This window comes from Bos mutus, chromosome 15 (genome assembly GCF_027580195.1).
Source record: "Bos mutus isolate GX-2022 chromosome 15, NWIPB_WYAK_1.1, whole genome shotgun sequence".
NCBI lineage: Eukaryota > Metazoa > Chordata > Mammalia > Artiodactyla > Bovidae > Bos > Bos mutus.
The window spans coordinates 39,042,153-39,063,429 of record NC_091631.1 but is presented as its reverse complement, the minus strand read 5'-3'; the positions used below and the strand labels follow the sequence as shown (position 1 = coordinate 39,063,429).

General features: G+C 34.6%; 1 protein-coding gene across 3 annotated transcripts in view; it reads right to left on the bottom strand.

Moving 5' to 3' along the window:
* The window catches only part of USP47 (ubiquitin specific peptidase 47), a 103,878-nt gene that overhangs the window by 11,534 nt on the left and 71,067 nt on the right, over positions 1-21,277 (bottom strand). For 2 of the 3 annotated variants that reach the window (XM_005887185.3, XM_005887186.3), the window contains 12 exons: positions 18,367-18,462; positions 18,133-18,285; positions 15,536-15,703; positions 13,665-13,796; positions 13,156-13,232; positions 12,555-12,610; positions 10,025-10,137; positions 9,249-9,353; positions 8,225-8,432; positions 6,625-6,740; positions 4,281-4,400; positions 1,809-2,586 (listed from right to left, as the gene is read on the bottom strand). In XM_005887185.3, coding sequence (XP_005887247.1) covers positions 1,809-2,586; positions 4,281-4,400; positions 6,625-6,740; positions 8,225-8,432; positions 9,249-9,353; positions 10,025-10,137; positions 12,555-12,610; positions 13,156-13,232; positions 13,665-13,796; positions 15,536-15,703; positions 18,133-18,285; positions 18,367-18,462 — 2,122 coding nt within the window. The remainder of the gene's footprint in view (positions 1-1,808; positions 2,587-4,280; positions 4,401-6,624; positions 6,741-8,224; positions 8,433-9,248; positions 9,354-10,024; positions 10,138-12,554; positions 12,611-13,155; positions 13,233-13,664; positions 13,797-15,535; positions 15,704-18,132; positions 18,286-18,366; positions 18,463-21,277) is intronic. The other variant, XM_070383929.1, reaches the window with a different exon arrangement.

Sequence of the window (21,277 nt, the reverse complement as noted above, 5' to 3'; positions counted from 1 at the left end):
TGCTTAATTTGGGATTAGATATTGTGAAATTTATCTGACATCTGTAGACATAGGCTGGATTATAAACTGTATATCTTGCTGTGAAGCTATTTTTAATTTCTACAATGCTCTTGAAGGGTTGAGAATGATAAGAAAGCAGTGTAGGTACGAGCTATCTTTCCTTTACTATGATGTGAGAAAACAAACAGCGGTTAGCAGTGAGAAGGTGGAGAAATGAGTACCAGGCTTGCAACTGGAATACTTGAATCTGATCCCAGCAGTGTGACCTACTAACTGTGTGACCTCAGGAAAATTAACTTGTAGGAACCAGTTTCTTCATCTGTGAGATATGTTTAACAATATCAATTTCACACAGCTGCTGAGGACTAAATAACATAATAATGAGAGCTGTAAGAAAAAAAAAAAAGCCCATGAAAATTAAAATTTAAGTATTACTATGATAGAGTTTCTCTGTCTCCATTTTAATCTACCAATACACATTTTCCCACTTGAGTTTCTTTAAGATATAGGTATGGATGTCAAATAATTATGCTGTTTTTGAACCTACTTAAAAACACAAACTTATGTATTTTTACTACTGATTTCATAATTTCTATTACTTCCTTTTAAAAGATCCAATTTTCAGAGTATAAGCATCATAGCATTTAACTAATATAGTGGTTTTTTGTGCACCTTCTCTTCATGAGATGAAGCCTAATGCTGCACTTTAATCATCCCTACTTCTAACAAATACATAGGGCCTGGTTACAGCTTATATTCAGGAAATAATAGTTGTGGAGGCATACAAACGGAGAGATGAAGAGTGGGGCTCGCTTACAAACTAATAGGAGCAAGTACATTCATTCTAGAGCTTTAACCTTTAGTAATGGTCCCACTAGTTACTAGCCATATATGTATTTTTGGGAAAGTCATTCACCCTCTGTGAGTTTCAGCTTTCTCATCAGAGGATATCAATGTCTATTTTATTAATCTCAGAGAAGCTTCAAGTGAGAACAAACAAGGAAAAGTAAAATATAAAAACATAAGGGGTAATACTAATATTTGCCTTTCAGACTAATGCAAAATATTTAGGTTTTCAGCTATTTCCCTTTTATACTTGAAGAAATATTTTGTATCTTGCACCTGTTTGTCCTGCTAATTCTCCGGCTGGTTTTAGTTTGATATTTTATGAATTCTTTTATTAAGTCTCATACAATGTTATGTTTTGTTGTTGTTTGTCCAAGTGCCCAAATCACTTCCATTCTGAGGTTATACAATTCAGAATTTCTAGTTTACAACTTGCCTGAGGTTTCCTTCAAAGAGATGTGGGGGAAAAGGTCCCTTTTCTTTCTCTGACTTTCCCAGTTATGTACTTTTTAGGGGGTGTAGGAATGGTGCACCTTGGAGTAGGTGATGGAAGAAAGGGAAGGAATGCACACATTAAAATTTTTTCTAGGCACTGAATATAAAAGTTTCTAGAGTGCCTGGCCTTTTTTTGTATATTATTTGCTATTTAAACTATTTCTTTTCCTTTTTAAAATTTTGAACTGTTATTATACTTCTTTCCTTTAAAAATATTCTTAGTTTCTTTCTTTTTAACACCAGAGTCTGGACATCATTCCATCACAGGTCTAAGAACACTGCTCACTACAACTGTATCCAAAATGAAAGCAAAGAAGAGAGGATAATCTTATAATCCAGGATGCTACAGGTAATCTTAAGACAAAGCATCTCTCTTAGCTGATTCTTCTCAACTAAAAATTTAAATGAACTGATAAAAAAGACCTGAGGCTGTTTCAAGAAGCAGCCTTTTTCTTTCAAGTACATACATTTATGTCCTTCCCCAGAACCTTCATCTGCAGCATAGGGCTCTGCTTTGAAATACATGTACTGTATTTCTCCCCTACTCTTGCCACTCTCATCATATTCACTGTCCGTTCCAGAGTCTTCTTCTGCTGTATCCCATGTCTCCTTTTTCCCTTCGTTCGCTTTAGTTCTTCTACTACTCGTGATGCTGTGAGAGTCAAGTCCATTAGCCAAAGGGATCTGGGCATTATCTGCATTGCACAAAGTATCACTGCTATGACTCGAGCTAAGAATATCACTGTCCACCGAACTTGTACTCCTATCATTATTCACATCTGAATCTGATCGCTCTTCAGACTGAAAATTTTCAGGATCAGAAGTCTGCATATGCTGTTCAAGTTCTCTATTATCCACTGAGGCTGAGGAGCCCCTCTCATTGAGAGGTGATTCAATGTTTTCAAAGTCACTTGTCTCAGTACTCTTGCTGCTGTCCCCATTATCTCCCTCCTGCTGCTGCTGCAGTGACAAGCTTTTGAGTTTTTCAGTGCTTTCTTCTAGAATAGCTTCCACAGACTTTAGGCTCCCTGCAGGTCCTTTGACTCTTTCACAGTCATCACCCACGTTCCCAGAGTCACCCCCAGCTTTCTGGTATGCTGTCCTTTTGGAAAAAGATCCTGGAGATTGTTCAGGTAGCAAAACAAATAATCTGATTGTATTTGCATGCCGATCCAGGAGTTTCCATAAATGAGAGTCTGTAAAGGCCATCTGGTAATCCAGAGTCTCAGAGCTTTCAACAAACACCTAAACAGTAAGTTAAAGAGTTACATTACACCATTAATTTTGGGGACAATCTCATTCAATGTAAGAATAATACCACATCAGTATAAGACAGTGCACAATAGATTATAAAATGTGAGATGATAATGTTTCTAAAGGACATATATATTGTTTTTGGAGACTAAAATAAACTTTATGTTCATATCTCCTTGTAACTGGCCATAAACTGTGCTAAGACAGATGGGGCACACGTGTGTGTGTGCCTGCCAAATCTCTTGCTTACTGGAATATTCATAAAAACATCTTGGCAATGCAACACCAAAATCCAAGTTCTATAAAAAAATTTATGGACAAATGACTTGATTCTATAGCAAATAAACTGCAAGGAAACAAACATGAAGGGAAAGCTTTAGACTAAAATAAACTTGAGATATTACGGACTTTATTCAGATTCTGATTTGAGCAACTTTCACTGAAAAAAAATTTTTAAGATAATCAGGGAAATTTGAATACTGACTAGATATTGGTTAATATTAAGGCATTTCTGTTAATTTTAGGTGTAATAATGTAATTGTGGTTATGTTTTTAAAAGAGTTCTCATCTTTTAGAAATATACACTCATATTGCTTATAGATGAAATGATATGATGCTGGGGATGTTTCTAAAATAATCTAGGGGAAGTAGTTAGTTACATATAGATGAATCAAGACTTAATAATTATAGAAGCTGGGTGATAAGTACATAAGGGTTCATTACACTATTTTCTGTATTTCTGCATATATTTGAAATTTTCTATAATAAAATTTTAAAAAGTGAAATGCATATATATGTATCTGGCAATTATGAATAGCATTTTGATTTTTGTATAAATGTTATTCAATAAATGTTATAAATGAGGGCTATAAGCTAACCATTTAAGGAAAAAAATTAAGTGAGATCCTTCCCACTCCTTACCCTAAAACAGTATTAGGGTAGATTAGAGATTTTAATGTTATATACAAATACCACACACAAGTACTGCAAGAAACTAGAGGTGAATAAAAATTACTCATCAAAATTAATAAAACAGTATAAAAAAAGGGCTAAATGTATAAAAGATTAATCTTTCCTAAGATGAAAGAGACTGGAAATGGTGATAAATAAAAGATGGTAATCGAGGAAACTTTGCTACAGTTTATCCAGAGTAAACCAATAACATAGGAATAAACACATGAAAAATGATATGATGGAAACATAATGATACCAAGAGATGCAACAAAAAGACCAACATGAACTTTCTTTTTCCTTCTAGAGATAAATGAGTAGGCAAAGGGAATAACATGGAATGAACCCAAGAAAAGAATTTTTTGTATACTAGGCATGCTTCAGACTCACCATGAAGTACCGCTTTAGGGGAGGAGCTCAAGAATGAACAAAATTCAGAGGACATAATCACTGTGACCAGAAGTAGTCATCAAGGTTCCACCAGAGAGGCAGGACTAATCAGGGACTTGAAAAATAAATGTAGGGAGATGGGGGAAAACACTACATGTGGGGGTGGCACATGAACAAGGCAGAAAGGAGAACCACCAAGATTCACTTAGAAGACAAAGAAGTATGATCTGACCTGACTATAAAGATAGGTAGTTACTGGAAGGATGTGAGAATTTAAAAGGTAAATTTCAGACAAATGGTGACTAGCAGTATAGAAAATAGTAATGGAAAAATAAAAGACATACCTTATTACTTCTAAAAAACCCTTCGTTTTTCAGGGTTTTACTGGGCACAGTGAGAAGGCGCAAGTCATTGTAGCAGCGCTCCAGCACTACTCTCATTGTCTCAGCAGGTAAATGGACGGCCTGAAATGAAAGTGATTTAATTAAAAGCACTTTCTCAAAATAATTATGCTTGACTTGGAAATATAGGAAAATAAGACACTGTTGAGTTCTTAAAAACAGCAGAAAGAAAATTAAGAGAAAAATAATCTTACTAGAGATTTACAAATTAAAAAAAAAAAACATTAGTCCTATCCACTAACTAGCCTGTAAATTAGGAGAACAGAGTATCACTTATAAATGTATGCTCTGAAACTATTTTAAAAGTAACAATTACTCACTAAAAGTTCTATTTCTCCCAAACTCATGAAGTAAATGAGGTGATCTGATTCCAAAGAAATTGAGTAACTGACTGTGAGAACTGATGTCAAACCACTTAACTTCCTGACTTTTGATCAGGTCTTCTGTATTGTGTTAATACTTCTACTAAATCAATTTTTTTTCTGTGTAAAATGAGATTAAATTAGTAGGTAAAATTTAAAGTTATTCTAAAATTTCATGTCCTTAATTTTTGGTGTCACTTAAGAGATTTCTCATGAAATGAACAAATAAAAATAATTTACATTTTACAAAACCTCATTTGTATAGTTAACGATGACTAATTCTGAAGCATCCTAGTTATAAACACTAAATTTCTTGGCATCCTGTTTTCTGTCTATACTCTACAGACATATTTTTCCCCAACAAAATTATAAGTTTCAGCGAAGAAAAGACATGTGTTTCTTTTGTATTCTACCTCAATGCTCGTAGACTAAACTATAAAACAGAGCAGTTAATCATAAACTATGACTTCAAAATATGATCTGTTTCCTCTGATTATTACTGTGGCAAAAGTGTTGGAAGTAATTTTTTAACATAGTAATAACAACTAACTTCTATATAATACTTCACATTTATTTTCACAAAAAGAGCATTTATTTATTTTACTCATGTTCACAACAACCCTGTTAAAATAGGCATTAAAAAATTCCAGATGAGGTAAAAGACAATACTACCATAAACTGAATAACTAGAAATGACTGGGAACTGGAAGTTTCTTGACTTGTGATTTCTGAACAATTTCCACCACACCAAAGGACCCTGCTGCTGCTGCTGCTAAGGCGCTTCAGTTGTGTCCGACTCTGTGCGACCCCACAGATGGCAGCCCACCAAAGCTCCCTCATCCCTGGGAGTCTCCAGGCAAGAACACTGGAGTGGGTTGCCATTTCCTTCTCCAGTGCGTGAAAGTGAAAAGTGAAAGTGAAGTCACTCAGTCGTGTCCGACTCTTTGCAACCTCATGGACGGCAGCCCACAAGGCTCCTCCGTCCGTGGGATTTTCCAGGCAAGAGTACTGGAGTGGGGTGCCATTGCCTTCTCCCCAAAGGACCCTAAGTGGGGTTAATTTTGCCTGTATTTGTGTGCTCAATGTTCTACAGAATACAAGACCCCTGAAAGGATTATAATCATTTCTCTGGAGTGAAACAGTTTTCTATCCAAGGAAATCTGAATGTTTCATCATGATGTTTTTCAGTTCAAGAATTCTGAATGAGCCTATGCTCTTTACTATTAACTCACATAATGTGACTGATAGCAGCTTACTCTTCTACTTCTATTCATTTATCACTGTCTTTCTGGTTACCCCAATGTGAAACTCCTCAGGTCTTCTGTGTTCCTGCCTTGCTCTAATATTTAGCAATTGTAAGTGCTGCCAATTTTATTTATAGATTCACTCTTACAAATCTCTACTTTTTTCATTTCTGGTCATATGTGTTCACCTAAATTATTTCAACAACCTCATCTGTTAGTATGTTCCTGGCTCCTCCCTCAGCCCATTGGGAACGCTAGTCTGGAACTGCCAGAATTACCACACTACAGCACAGCTCTCTTATCATAACACTGCTGTGCTTAGAAAAACAACCAACCAACCAACCTACTTCCTACATTAAACAGAGTCCAAACTTTTCTGTTTACATTTAAAAACCTGCCATGAGATAAAGTGAACCTGTGTTTCCAGGCATGTACTTTACAATGATCCAGCCAAACACACAGTCACTGCTACATGCACTTGCTTCACATTCTTATCTTCACATTTAGGCCAGTCTGTTTCTTCCATTATGAAGCATCCTTTTCTCCCAACTAGTCATCTCCAAGCTATAAATACATTGGCTTCTTGAGGTAAGTATCAGTTCCTACATGTAATAACTACCACACAGTGCTTTGTACATAGCAGGCATTTAAAAATATTCATTGACCAATTTTAAAACTTACCTTTGAAATAAGCTGTTTGAATTCTGTAACTGTTTCATTTAAGTAAGCTCGAACAGTGATAGGAGCAGCTACAGATTCTGCCTTTAGATCAACAACATGAACTTTCACCATTACTTCTGTCACATTTGAAAAACAAAGAAACAGAAATGGAGGTTCTTTTTTAAAATGGCATTTCACATTAGCAATGCATTCTAAATGTGTTTCTAACAAACAGCAAAGATAATGTTTTTCTAATTGTCAAGATGGTAGATGTATATGTTAACATGAATAATACAATTAACACTTCTTTCACAATTTATCGCATTACAAATATATATAAAGAACTAAAAAATAAAGCAAATAAAAAGGTTCTTATAGATCTCTTTAAACAAGGCCAAAGTCAAAATGTGATTTTTAAAAATACATGCTTTGTTTCCTTATAAAATATTAATACCACTCCTGTCAAATTTTTTAAGCATACTAAAAATACACATCCAAAGTTCTAAAATACAGAGCAAAACCACAACACTAACATAAAATAACTAGAGCAAACAAATACTAAAGGGGACATAGCAGCCCTACTTGCTTTTTACAACATTCACTGAACAATTCAAGACCTTGTTCATAATCAAAGACTGCTTCTCAAAATAATATTCTCTATATCCTATGGAAAATTCAACAGAAAAGCTTTGGTTTACATGTTTGTTTTCTGACTTAAAAGTTTCATGTTATAACTTAATGCTATCTTCTCTCCTGTTTTTAGGAAATCATATATAACTTAACTTTCAGTCACCAGAAAAATAAATGATCTTCAACCACCAGATTTAGCAGATATTCTCCAGCTTTAACTGTTTTAATCTCTTGTATGTAGTACATGTCAATCTTCCATTTCCCCCCATGTAGCTAATCTAAATTTGAATATTATTCTAAAGTATTGACTATTAAACAATAAAGGAGATTACAAGTGTCATAATACACAACAACGTTTAGAGTTCTCTTTTTAAAAAGTGAGTTATTTTGCTGACCAATGTTATACTTTTATCATAATTTCTACAGTCTAGTTCAAAATAATCTGAAATAAAATACTCCAAAGGGACTCTTTATGGATAGAGTGGAGTATGACTGAAGAAGCTCTTGAAAGAATACCATACTTAATCTACTTTGGAAAGAGGAGGCTTCAAAAAAAGGAGGTGTGGAAGATCCACAGAAGAACAGAATTTGAAAGAGTTATGGAACCATGTCTTCAAGGAGACCCTGAAAGACTCTACTTCTGAGACTTTATGAGAATATACTTTTTTGGGCTGTGGTCTTCTCTATAAAGAGAGAGGCAGGGGAAGAGGCAGAGGCAGAGATAGGAAGGAAGGATGATTTAGTACTGGAGAAGAAAAATCCTACTGAAGACTTTGTTTTTTGCTTTGTTATTTGTTTTTTAAATTTTGTGTATAGTTTTTTGAAAGTAGTCTAGAATTTAATTCCAGGTTTGTGGCTCACTACTTCAAAACCTATCGAAATTATTATACATTCTGAGAACATGTAAAAAATTTAAAAATAATTTCTATAAACAAAGAACTTTATGAAAATGTAAGTCCTTTACAATTCAAAATACCATAAAAATGCTTACCTCCAGGTTTATAAGACTGGAAAACTTGATCAGGTCTTCTTGTCTCCAACAGCAGATCAAACATGTATGTTGACTTGACTCCACCTAGTAAAAGACCCATTGGAGTATCTTCTTCTCCTTCATATGATCGTTCAAGATAATCATGAAACTCATCATATTTAACAAGACGACAGCAATCCATGGGTATTACCTCTTCTAAATCCATCATCTAAAAGAATACAACACCCAAGGAAAAAGGAAAAAAAAATTTTTTAATCTGATATGTAACTATACTAACAAGAGGTCCTAACAAACAATAAAGTCCATATATATATTTATGATTTGCATAAAAGCTCAAAGGCATGACTTAAATGGTATTTTAAAATAACCATATTTCATTATCCCTCAAATTATACAACCTATATACTAACATATTTTAAAGACTTTTAAAAAGTTAACATTCTAAACTTTAGAATGTATCTGCTACAGTGGTACTACTGGTAAAGAACTTCTCTGCCAATGCAGGAGACATAAGAGACACAGGTTCCATCCCTGCACTGGGAAGATCCCCTGGAGGAGGGCATGGCAACTCACTCCAGTATTCTTTCCTGGAGAATCCCATGGACAGAGGAGCCTGGCAGGTTACAGTCCACAGGGTCACAAAGAGAAGGACATGACTGAAGCGACTTAGCAATAAAAAACAAAAACAATCTTAATATAAAGAATAAATAAATATCTTTGTTTCTAATTCTATTTCTGAGTTGTAGAAAGATTAACTGGCTTTCACAGTGAGAAAGTTCTCAAAAGCAATGAACCACATTTCAAAGAAGAGGTATAAACTACGCTCCCTAAGAGATACATTGATAGGATTTAATGGACAAGTGGATTTAATGGGCATGTGATAGGATTTAATGGGCAAGTGAAAAAAAAAAAAAGCTACTGCAAGTGTTTATACTACTACTGACTATAATAAAAACTTGGGAAAATGTTAGTACCATTATGTAAGATATCAATAATTAAATGCCAACAGTACAACTAAACATACCTTATAAGCCATTTCTACTGCTTCCTTTAGTGTCTTATCCTTATGAACCTCCAATTTATTTTCCATCATCACTTGTTTCACAGGATGCAAACAGAATAATTTTATCTAGAAAATGTAAAATATTATCATTAACTCAACAAGTCATACATCAAATTACTTCTTTTGTAGACAGTATTTAAATCAAATTATTATAATTCTTAAAAAATATAATTGAGATCACTCTCCTTCGGGTCTATTTATCTCACTTAATAACTGATACTGTCTTGCTATCAAAAATTCAAAATCATTCATTTTAACAACTATATGTTTCTTTATAAGCATGTATCACAATTTATGAAATCACTCTCCTACTGATATACATTCAAGTTGTTTCCAATTTTTCCCTAATTTGGAAAATACTGTGGAGTATGCCGTGGTAGTCAAAGTTTTTACTGCACTGTAATTATTTCATTAGATGATATTTTTTAAGAGAATCATATGAAAGAATATAAATTCGCTTTAAGGCTCTTGATAAATGTAATGCAAATATCAGACAGAAAGTTTTATAAACTTATTCTTGTAGAAGAATGTTACAAAGTTCATCTCATTGTAACCTTACCAGCACTATTATCACTACATTACTGGTTTTTTATGCATAAAATAAAATCACTTTACCTCAGTAATATAGTTGGTTACATTGCTTAATGATTACACAACTCAATGAGTAAGTTTTGAGAAACGCAGTTAAGCAAAGTTTAATAGCACTTTTTAATTAAAAGTAAATTAGGAAATCCAACCTTGCATGTATTGCGCTCAATTTCTCGTTGCCTCTTTTCTTGTTCTTCCAATTCTCTCTCTCTCTGCACCAAGTTTTTAATATGTTCTGGATACTCATCTACTTCTAGAAATTCTATTAACAGTAAAAACAGGGTAAAACAGTGCCACAGAGACTGAGCTTCCTTTATACAATTTTGTTCTACTATATTTCCAGAGAATATACTTCTACTACAGCTGTTATTAAAATTTACTTCAATTACAGCAGTCTTTCAACGTGGAACACAAACTCCTCCCAGACAACGGTGAAGAGGTAGTTAATGATGACACATGGTTAGGCTTCAAAAAAGCCGATCTTTACCTATATACCTCTTGGCTCCTGACAACTCTAGCAGGTAAATGAAGATTTTGGGAGTGAAAAAGCCTCCCTTAAACTTGAAAATAAAAGCACTTTTGATTTCAAATAGTGCTATCACGAAATTGTGCAACCTTGGGCAGGTTTACTTCTCCAAACCTTGGTTTTTCTCAGCTTATTAATAGCACCTACCACAAAGAGTTATTATCTGGGATAAAATGAAATGTAATAAATACTGTTGATACACTTTACTACAAATGGTATTTATTTTATTATTATTCACTAATATGATCATCTTTCCTTTGTTCTCACAGCAGTCTTTTAGCTGCCTTCTTTAGTAAGGGAGGCACCATTCTTTTTTTTATTGTTATTTATTTATTTTTGGCTGCACTGGGTCTTCACTTTTCGCGTGGGCTTTCTCTAGTTGTGGCGAACAGGGCCTACTCTTTCTCGTGGTGCATGGCCTCCTCGTTGTGGCAGCTTCTCCTGTTGCAAACACAGGCTCTAGGTGCACGGGCTTCAGTAGTGGCAGCACGTGCGCAGGCTGAGTAGTTGCAATATGTGAGTGTAGGCGCAATAGTTGTGGCACACAAGCTTAGTCGCTCTTGACAGGTGCAATCTTCCCAGACCAGGGAGCGAACCCATGACCCCTGCCGTGGCAGGTGGATTCCTACCCACTGTGTCATCAGGGAAGTTCCCAGCTGCCTTCTAATCAAAGAACTTCAAATGTAACTCAAAGTGTTAGAAGTGACAGTATGAGATTATGACACTGTTTAATAAAGCCAATGATTGCTGGGCATTAAAAAGGGAGAACAATTTATGATTAAAAAAAAATCACTCCTCTTTGGAAGGTAAAAATCCACTGTTTTTAGAAATAAGCTCTAATTTAAAAAACATTCTGCATTATACATACAGTGCCCCCTGGTGCTTTATCACAAAACTAGAGTTGGGGGAGCAGATAAAAGAAAGCTGAATTATTGCACTACTGAAAACACATGGGATACTGAGGGCCACAGAAGACACAAACTATAATCCTGGTCCTCCCTCCGGACAGTTACGACCTTGGACAAGTCACTCTCTGGGTATAGTTTCTTTATGTGTAAAGTGAAAATGAACACTTTTACTCTGAAATCTCTATTCTGAAATGAGTTCTCATTGTAATTTCTTTTTTCTCTTTCTTATAATTACATTGTAAATTATTGAACAACCCCTATACAGCAGTCCCTGAATCATATCATTGGTGAAAAGATAAATAAGTCCTAGGCCTTGCAACAACTGAATTCACAATCTCATGAGGGTTCATGAAAATGTAAACAAAAACATTAATTAGACTGCTTAAAAGACTTACTTATAGTATGGCAATTTCTAAACAAAGGAAATATGTTGAAATCAAAGACAATAATTATACTAATTGTGAAAATATGAGCAGACATATCACCTGTCTATATATCTCTATGTACACACACACACACATCATACACCTATCTGCAAATACTGTTTCTGTCAAGATCAGAGTTAGCAAGAAAACATAAGAACTGTAATTTTTTAAAGTAGCAATTACAAAAGGAAAAAAGAAAGGCAAATCCACATGCTTTGTACACAGTATTATTTTTAAGATTCTTAATAAAATTAAAAATATAAAGGATGCGTACTCGACTCTTAAAATTTTACTTGCTTTTTAAGCAAATAAGCAAAGATATTTAACTCTAGTATGAAATTAAATGCTTAAAATTTTATCTCAATTTTCTATAACAATGCTATAAAATACTAAAAAAAAACCCCTATAACATCCCCATTTCACATATGTGGAAAGTAAGACTTAGAAAAGTTAAATAAATAATTTCCTCTGGGACATGCAAATTGTGAGTTATGACGGCTACACAGATCAGGGACCGTCATCACTGCACCAAACTATACAGAATACAATCTTACTGGAAATAAATATATCCAATGTGCATAATGCAGAGTAAGTTAAGTTTTGTCTCTTAGTGGTTACAAAGAAAAGTTCAACTTTTTCCCAAATGCTTTTACCAGTTAATATTACCTCAAAACTATCTTTATAATTAATTCTCTACACATAAAAAATTTAAAGTCCTATCATTTAAAAGTAGTTATCTGGGTATATAAAGCTTGCAAAAAAAAAAAAAAAAACTTGTTTAAAACACAGACAAAAATCAAGTAACTATATGTCAACATACTTGCATTTCTTGCTGGGTCCTTCAATCTATATATCAGCATATATGCATTTGTGGAGCTAGTAAAAACATAAAAATGATTAATGGGGACAAAAAGTTGACTGTAAAGATTCCATTTCCTAGCATCAAATTTTTACTTTAAATAGAAGTTTTTTCATTGTTTCAAACAATTAAAAATAATGTAGTCTTGAACAGGTTCAGATTTAAACATTCTAGGAAAAAAGACTACTTTGACACATTTATGAGAAAATCCTCTGTCTTCTCTTGGTAATACAGTAAAATCTTCAAAAAACCTTTGTCCCTGAATGACTGCTTCAGTTAAGCCAGTAGGCAGCAAATTTTTTTTACGGAAAAGGGCCAGATGGTAAAAGCCATAGGCTTTGTGGGCAACTCTGCTATTGTGGTGGGAAAAGATGAACATACTGTATTTAAACCAACGAGCATGGTGGTGTTTCAATAAAACTATTTTCAAAAACTGTAGGCAGGCTGAATCTGGCCCATAGGTTACAGCTTGTTGACCCCTGGGTTAAATCTTTTTAGTGCATAAAATGTTGAAAAGCTTGTAATTCTAATTTATGAACAGTAAAACCAGGAAGTTATTTACCTTGCAAAAGCACTGGAGTAATATCCTCTGCTTCCTGAAGATCCACCGTGTGTTTTCTTAATGTCCTCTTGTGTTATCTAAAAGTTGTTACAGTACTTACTTTTTTGGTACCATCTAACACCTTTATGTCAATATGAACTCAAGTTTCAACCTCAGAGTTAAATAGACCACACAGATACCATTTCTCAAAATGTAATCATAACCAGTGGCTACTAACGGTCAGTCATTTCTAGTCCTCTTAAATAGGCAGCCCACATGAAGGCTCAAGCCAAGAAGAAAATTGGGAATCTATCTCTACAACACTCAACAAGTTCAAAATAAAACAAAACAAGGAGATAACAATAAACAAAGGAAATTTACTGAAAACAAAAACAAAAGACTGATTAGGTATGTGTCTTAAAATGCTTCACTGGACAGACTGTCTCCCATTTTTAATAAACCCTTCTACTGATGAGAAACATCCCTACTCCTGTCTTTCAGAATAATAATCTTAAAAAATTCCTCCTTACCCTGCTGACATGTTGATCATTGAAGCTGTACCATTGCTCATCACTGAAAGACTTTATGCAAGCATAATAATGGCCACCAGCAGCACTCCCTGAATGAACCATAACGGAGAAGAGCTCATAGATCAAGGAATTCTAAGGAAAAAAAAAAGTAACTCAGAGCAGAGGAGAAACACAAAACCGTAATTTGTATATTTCTTATTCTCTACTAAAACACAGTGAGGTAATATGTTGGTTGTTGCTATTTATTTATGGCAAATCAACTTTTCTCCAAGATCATTAAATGGTAATTCACCACATAATTTTATATACCACCAGTTTCATTTGACATATTCTTTCACATTTTAATTATGCTATAACCTTTAGAACAGTGCATAACTGAGATATAAATTTATATATTTATGTAAAAGAAGAAAATAGTCTGAAATTTTAGAAGCAGATGCTTAACATGAGACTATTCTGATATGCACATCAAAATCAATACATTTCAACTAACATTTTTAAAAATTTAAATAAGTTGATTTTGAACATCTTTTTTTTTTTTTTTTTACCATCTTCTAATGTATTTATGTAGTATCTGTAATACACTAACCTATTGATTTGATGTCTCTCAGGTATGCAAAGCTGGTTCAACATTAGAAAATCAACCAATGTAAACCAGGCTAAAGCAGACAAATTATATGATCATAATCAATTGAATCCAGAACAGCATTTGGCAAAATCCAAACCCATCCATGACAAAGACTCTCAACTAACTAGGAAGAGAGAACATCCTCAAATTGATAAAGAACATCTACAAAAAACCCATAAAACCTATGAAAAAGCCAGTATCATACTTAATGATGAGAGACTGAATACTTTCCTCCTGAGACTGGGAATAATAAGGCAAGAGTGTCTTCTCTCACCATTCCTATTCAACACAGTATGGGAATTCCTATCCAGTGGAACAAGACAAAGGGAAAAAAAAGATAAGACATAATTGTCTATGTAGAAAAACCAGGCAAGGGGTGGATTTAGCTCTTGAGCCACAGTTTTCCAACTCTTGTTTGAAAGCAATGATCTTTATATCAAGTTATGATATATCTGTTACATTATTCATCACAGCAATTCACACTCATCTATCTGCCCTGAAAGAAACAGATAATTTTAAAAGGTAAAGCGTAGTGGTAATGGTGATGAGAATAATGGTCTTGGTCTAAAAACAGATTTATTCAAGTGAAACTCCATTCTTAAACACTGCCTTAAAAAAGCCTGTATTTAATACGACTGTGTAAGACTTGAATTCATGATCAGTCTTCAGACTGGCAATGCATTATTCACACCAGGCTCAAGACATTTGATTTGTAATTCTACCCTCAAAAAAGTAAATTACACAAATGTGAAATGGTTTGAAAAATCTTAAAAATCACTGACCTAGTAACAAAAAAAATTCTATCCTAGATATTATTCAGTCTTGTAGTTTTTAAATTATAATCCATGGAATTATATCATTTTTTGAAGTCCCTTAAGGGCTGTCATAGGGCAGGGGAAGGAAACTGAGGGGTTCCCTATCTAAAAAAGATTAATTCTCTTATTGTTTCAGAAAGGATTCTATAGCCAGAATTTTTTAAATTAACAAATCTAGCCTCATGCTTTCAATTTGCTATATGAGAAAACTCTGATATAAGATTTAGAGCCTTGCTGTTACTTCAAAGGCCAGTGACAGTTCAGTGTCTCAGAAGTCAATGCTCCCACCTGTAAGCAGTTTTTCCTAAAGTTTAATTTTGATTATATATGCCTAAAAACAGTAGCAATTAAATTTTTTTAAGAGAATTATAATAGCAGCTCAGCAATTACTTTATTCTTTCAACTAAAAACCACAAATTATAAAATACCTTCTCAAGTCCAGGTTTTGGAATCTTTTCAGTTCCGCTATTGTTTTCAAGGCAGATTCCTTCATCAACGCCGTCATCATTGGAGAAATCATTGCTCATCTGATCACTGTGACAACTGCCTTCGTTTTCGGCTCCACTGTCAGTGCAACTTTCAGTCTGAGGAGACTTCTTAATAAAACATAATTATCTTACAATTATAAGGCAAATAAAGGGAAAATATAAACCTTTTAATTTATATGCTGTGAACTTTTTTGCAAAATTTAAGACACTATTGCTAATAAAAATACTTATTCTACTTTAAGCAAATTTATTTTCTCTTAAAAAAGTGAGACCTTAAACAAAAAAGTGTATTTTAAAACCATTTCTGTTAACATCCTTATTAACATCCTCTATTAACAAATTATTGATTCAGAATTCTACTAAACCTCATTTATGCTACAGTTGCAAAGTAACAGTATAAAACTACCATTTATTTCATCAAAAACCATAAAAGCAGAGAACCTAAGCTCCAAAGTGAGCTTCTGTTGTTCTCAAATCCCAAAAGAACACCATCTCCTTTCTTGAACAAAAAGTGCCATTCAGTTTATCACTATGCTAGGTATTACAGACAATTAGAAAGAAAAACAAGATACTGTCTCTCTCAAGAATGTTATTCTCCAGTTATAGGAGGCAGAAATGCAACAACAGTAAATAATACTTTTCCATGCTTTTATGATTTTTAAATCTCTTTCAGACAAATTTAACTTAAAGAATTCTTCCTAGAAATCCTCAAACAACTCCTTCCTCCCTTCTCCTTAAATATTTTAAATACAAAGTTTGAAAACTCTTCTCTAAAATGTAGGCCCTTGATATGTTTAAGGCGCTGCATAGAAGTTCTTGAATTAACCAAGCAATATGTAGTAAGTACCAACTTTTTACCAAGAATTTTGTTCTAAGGATTACGTCTAACATATAGTCTTCATTCTTCAATAAAGTCTGGTCCAAGGAAAAATGGAAATGAAAACCAACTTTAGAATTCTACACGAAGTTCAAAGAGATCATTCCCAAAACCTCTTTTAACTAAGCTAGAACACCTACTCTTCTCCCAAGAAATGGACCTATAACTTTCTCAAAGTTCCTGTCAAACCTTCTGACACAGTTTTTTTCTCTTGGAAAAGCCTTCCTTTTACAAGAACTACATTAGGAATATAAGAAGACCAATCTAATACTGATCTCCAAGTAGGAAATCTCCTTTGAAAGTTTGGTATACTATGGATAGATTTCCTAGCTTAAGCACAAGTATTTGAGATATTATTTCAAATTAAACCTTTCAAAATATTACCTGGACATAGGTACCATTCAATGAACATTTACTCTATGTAAGGCAATCTCTTCTTAGAAAAGCTATAAAAATCAATTATCATCCTTACTTTACAGACAGGGAAAGTGAAGCTCAGAAAATAATGTCTTAGTAGTTAAGAGCATAAATAAAATTTGAGCATGTTTGAAATTATTTTTAAGCCTCTGGGAAAAGGCATTTTTTAACTACTGTGATGAATTCCAATCAGAAAAAAATGCTTTATGGCAGTTTTGACAATAAGATTTATCACTCTCTAACAACTATGTTAAATGGCTGTACATATTCCTAATAACTAAATCAGAGGAGTTTCCAAACGAATAGAATGGGACATTATGAATCCTTTACTGGATAAGGACAGAGGAACCAGAGAATTTGGGGAGGTCAATGAGTAGAAGAAATTAATTAGCATTATCTGTGCCTTCAAAGTCTCATTCTCAAACTATATTTAATTTTAAATTCTTTATCTTAAAAGTTTTAATTTAAAAACTAATTAAAAATATCTTTATTATCTAGGTTTATAACCTAGCCAATTTATGAGCTGGTAAACCTTAAGTGGCTTCCCTGTTGGCTCAGCTGTAAAGAATCCGCCTGCCAGTGCAGGAGACATGGCTTCAATCCCTGGGTCGGGAAGATCCCCAGGAGAAGAAATGGCAACCCACTCCAGTATCCTTGCCAGGAAAATCTCATGGACAGAAGGGCCTGGTAGGCTGCAGTCCATGGGGTCACAAAGAGTTGGACATGACTTACTGACTAAACAACAACAACAACAAAACCTTAAATGAGAACCCAGAAAACTTAATGCTTGAAAAAGTCACTAAGACAAAACAAGAAATTTAAGGCCACAGTACCCATTTTGCTTGTTCATTCAATACACTGTATTTGTTCTGTTTATCGTGTACCAGAAACACAAATGCAGCCCATCCCTAGACTGCTATATTTCAATAACTAAGCAAGTTATGAAATATAAGAGACTGGTGGTCCAGTGGCTAAGATTTCAAGCTCCTCCTGCGGGGGCCTGGGTTCGATCCCTGTTGATGGAACTAGAGATCCCTCAGGCTGTAACTAAGATCAAAGATCCCACATGCTGCAACTAAGACCTAGCAGAGTCAAATAAACAAACATGCTTTTCAAAGAGAGAAAGTTATGAAACATAAGATTATCTACTCAAATAAATAATTTCAGAGTTTTAATATCCTGTCTTTTCAAAGAATATCACGTTACTCTGATCAAAACTGAAGTATAATTTTTAAGTATTTACCTCATCCTCAACATCAATAAATGTACTCATATCTAGTTCCTCAGGAAATGTCATCCGATCATTCAATTTAATCCTGTGCATGGTTGTATAGTCAAAATCAAACCTTTTCAATTGTAAGGTCAGAAGATAAGGGAAATGCAAAAACCGAAGACCCTAAAAAAAAAGTGGGGAGAATCTACTGAATACTGAATATTATCTCAGATAATTAAGTATTAATTTCTACATGGCATCTACCTTTCGTGCATCACACTTCTTCTTACAACGTTCACAAAAATATTGATTTGGGCCATCCAGGATCTCTGGCTGAATAAATGCATGCAATGCTTCTTCCTAGTTAGAAAACAAATTGTTGTATAATTATTGTGAAATATTATAACGTTAAAGTCCTGAATATAAAAAAATTTTAATTACCAAAATACTCATAAACAGAATGGCTAGAAAATTAAGAATTCAAATGCAAAAAAGGGAAAAAAGTATCAACAACAAAATGATTTTATCATTATAAAACAGCAAAAAATTACTTTATTTCATTCTGTATGAGTGCTACGTTTCCTGGTCTTGCACATCAGTCATCTCTGCTTAATTGTCATAGACTTTACATTGTGGTTTTTGGCTAAATAATCTAACAGATCCTCACTCTTTAGATTAAAAAGTAATTCCACACTTAAAAAAGCAGCTGCATACGTCACTGCATTCTTCTAATAAAAGGAGACTATTTTAAACTGCACAGTTAAAACACAGTGCTCTGAGTGTACATTATCTGTACACTTAAAAATCTAATCATTTCTTTCATCACTACATTTAGGGTCAGTTAGTAATTCGCCACTGTACTAATTAGAAAGATTGAAAACTATTGTGCAGCCATCTCACTGCTTGTCAGATACTGCTCCACTTGAAAATGTATGAGAGCTCCTGGACTGTTCACCTAGCGGAACCACGTGGTTCTCTTTTTCTCCATACAGCTTTAAGACAGAAGCAAGAAACCTGTATGAATATTGTTGAAGAATCAGTAGGTATAAAATTTTTAATTTTTCAACATTGACTTTTTGCAATTAAAAAAGTTTCAGTTAGTACAACATATATGATTGGTATATATATGGTAGCTTGGCTGGCAATCTGCCTGCAATGCAGAAGATCCCAATTTGATTCCTGGGTCGAGAAGATCCTCTGGAGAAGGGATAAATTAGATAACCACTGCAGGATTCTTGGGCTTCCCTGGTGGTTCAGCTGGTACAGAATCAGACTGCAATGTGGGAGATGTGGGTTCAATCCCTGAGTTGGGAAGATCCCTGGAGAAGGAAACAGCTACCTACTCCAGTATTCTGGCAAGGAGAATTCCATGTACTGTATAGCATATAAGGTTGGATTGCACAATTTCATTTGATATCACCTTTATTCCTCACACATGGTCTAAGGACATGGTTTGACAATATTTATTACATATAAAGAAAAAGAAGTGAATCACTAAGACAAAATATCTTTAAAAATTTTTTTGCTATAGAACAAGTTGTTCCTCAAAAGGTAAGTGAGCCTGATCTGGCAAAATGGAGTTAGTGTAAAAACAGCTACCAAGTATATAAAATTCACATAATCCTCAGTATAGCTCATTTTGGAATAAGATTAAAAAATTACAAAAAAATATACAAAATGCTTCTAACATCAGTTCAGTTCAGTTCAGTTCAGTCGCTCAGTCATGTCTCACGTCAGGCCTCCCTGTCCATCACCAACTCCCGGAGTTCACTCAGACTCACGTCCATCGAGTCACTGATGCCATCCAGCCATCTCATCCTCTGTCGTCCCCTTCTCCTCCTGCCCCCAATCTCTCCCAGCATCAGAGTCTTTTCCAATGAGTCAACTCTTCGCATCAGGTGGCCAAAGTACTGGAGTTTTAGCTTTAGCATCATTCCTTCCAAAGAAATCCCAGGGCTGATCTCCTTCACAATGGACTGGTTGGATTTCCTTGCAGTCCAAGGGACTCTCAAGAGTCTTCTCCAACACCACACTTCAAAAGCATCAATTCTTCGGCACTCAGCTTTCTTCACAGTCCAACTTTCACATCCATACATGACCACAGGAAAAACCATAACCTTGACTAGACGGACCTTTGTTGGCAAAGTAATGTCTCTGCTTTTGAATATGCTATCTAGGTTGGTCATAACTTTCCTTCCAAGGAGTAAGCGTCTTTTAATTTCATGGCTGCAGTCACCATCTGCAGTGATTTTGGAGCCCCAAAAAATAAAGTCTGACACTGTTTCCACTGTTTCCCATGAAGTGATGGGACCAGATGCCATGATCTTTGTTTTCTGAATGTTGAGCTTTAAGCCAACTTTTTCACTCTCCACTTTCATCAAAGGCTTTTTAGTTCCTTTTCACTTTCTGCCATAAGGGTGGTGTCATCTGCATATCTGAGGTTATTGATATTTCTCCCAGCAATCTTGATTCCAGCTTGTGCTTCTTCCAGCACAGCATTCCTCATGATGTACTCTGCATGTAAGTTAAATAAGCAGGGTGACAATATACAGCCTTGACGTACTCCTTTTCCTATTTGGAACCAGTCTGTTGTTCCATGTCCAGTTCTAACTGTTATTTCCTGACCTGCATATAGGTTTCTCAAGAGGCAGGTCAGGTGGTCTGGTATTCCCATCTCTTCAAGAATTTTCCACAGTTTACTGTGATCCACACAGTCAAAAGCTTTGGCATAGTCAATAAAGCAGAAATAGATGTTTTTCTGGAACTCTCTTGCCTTTTCCATGATCCAGCCGATGTTGGCAATTTGATCTCTGGTTCCTCTGCCTTTTCTAAAACCAGCTTGAACATCTGGAAGTTCACGGTTCACATACTGTTGAAGCCTGGCTTGGAGAATTTTCAGCATTACTTTACTAGCGTGTGAGATGAGTACACTTGTGTGGTAGTTTGAACATTCTTTGGCATTGCCTTTCTTTGGGAGCTTCTAACTTCACCCATCTCCAATTTTGTCCTCAGAACACAAAGAAGCATTAATAGGGTTGGGGAGGGAGACCAAAAATAGCCAGCCTTTCTCCATATATTCAAGTAGTTTACAGGAGGTCATAGAAAAGAACACATTTAGAAAATGATTTTTTCCCCTTCTAGAGCATATTTTAAGTATGAAAAAGGCAAATTCTTC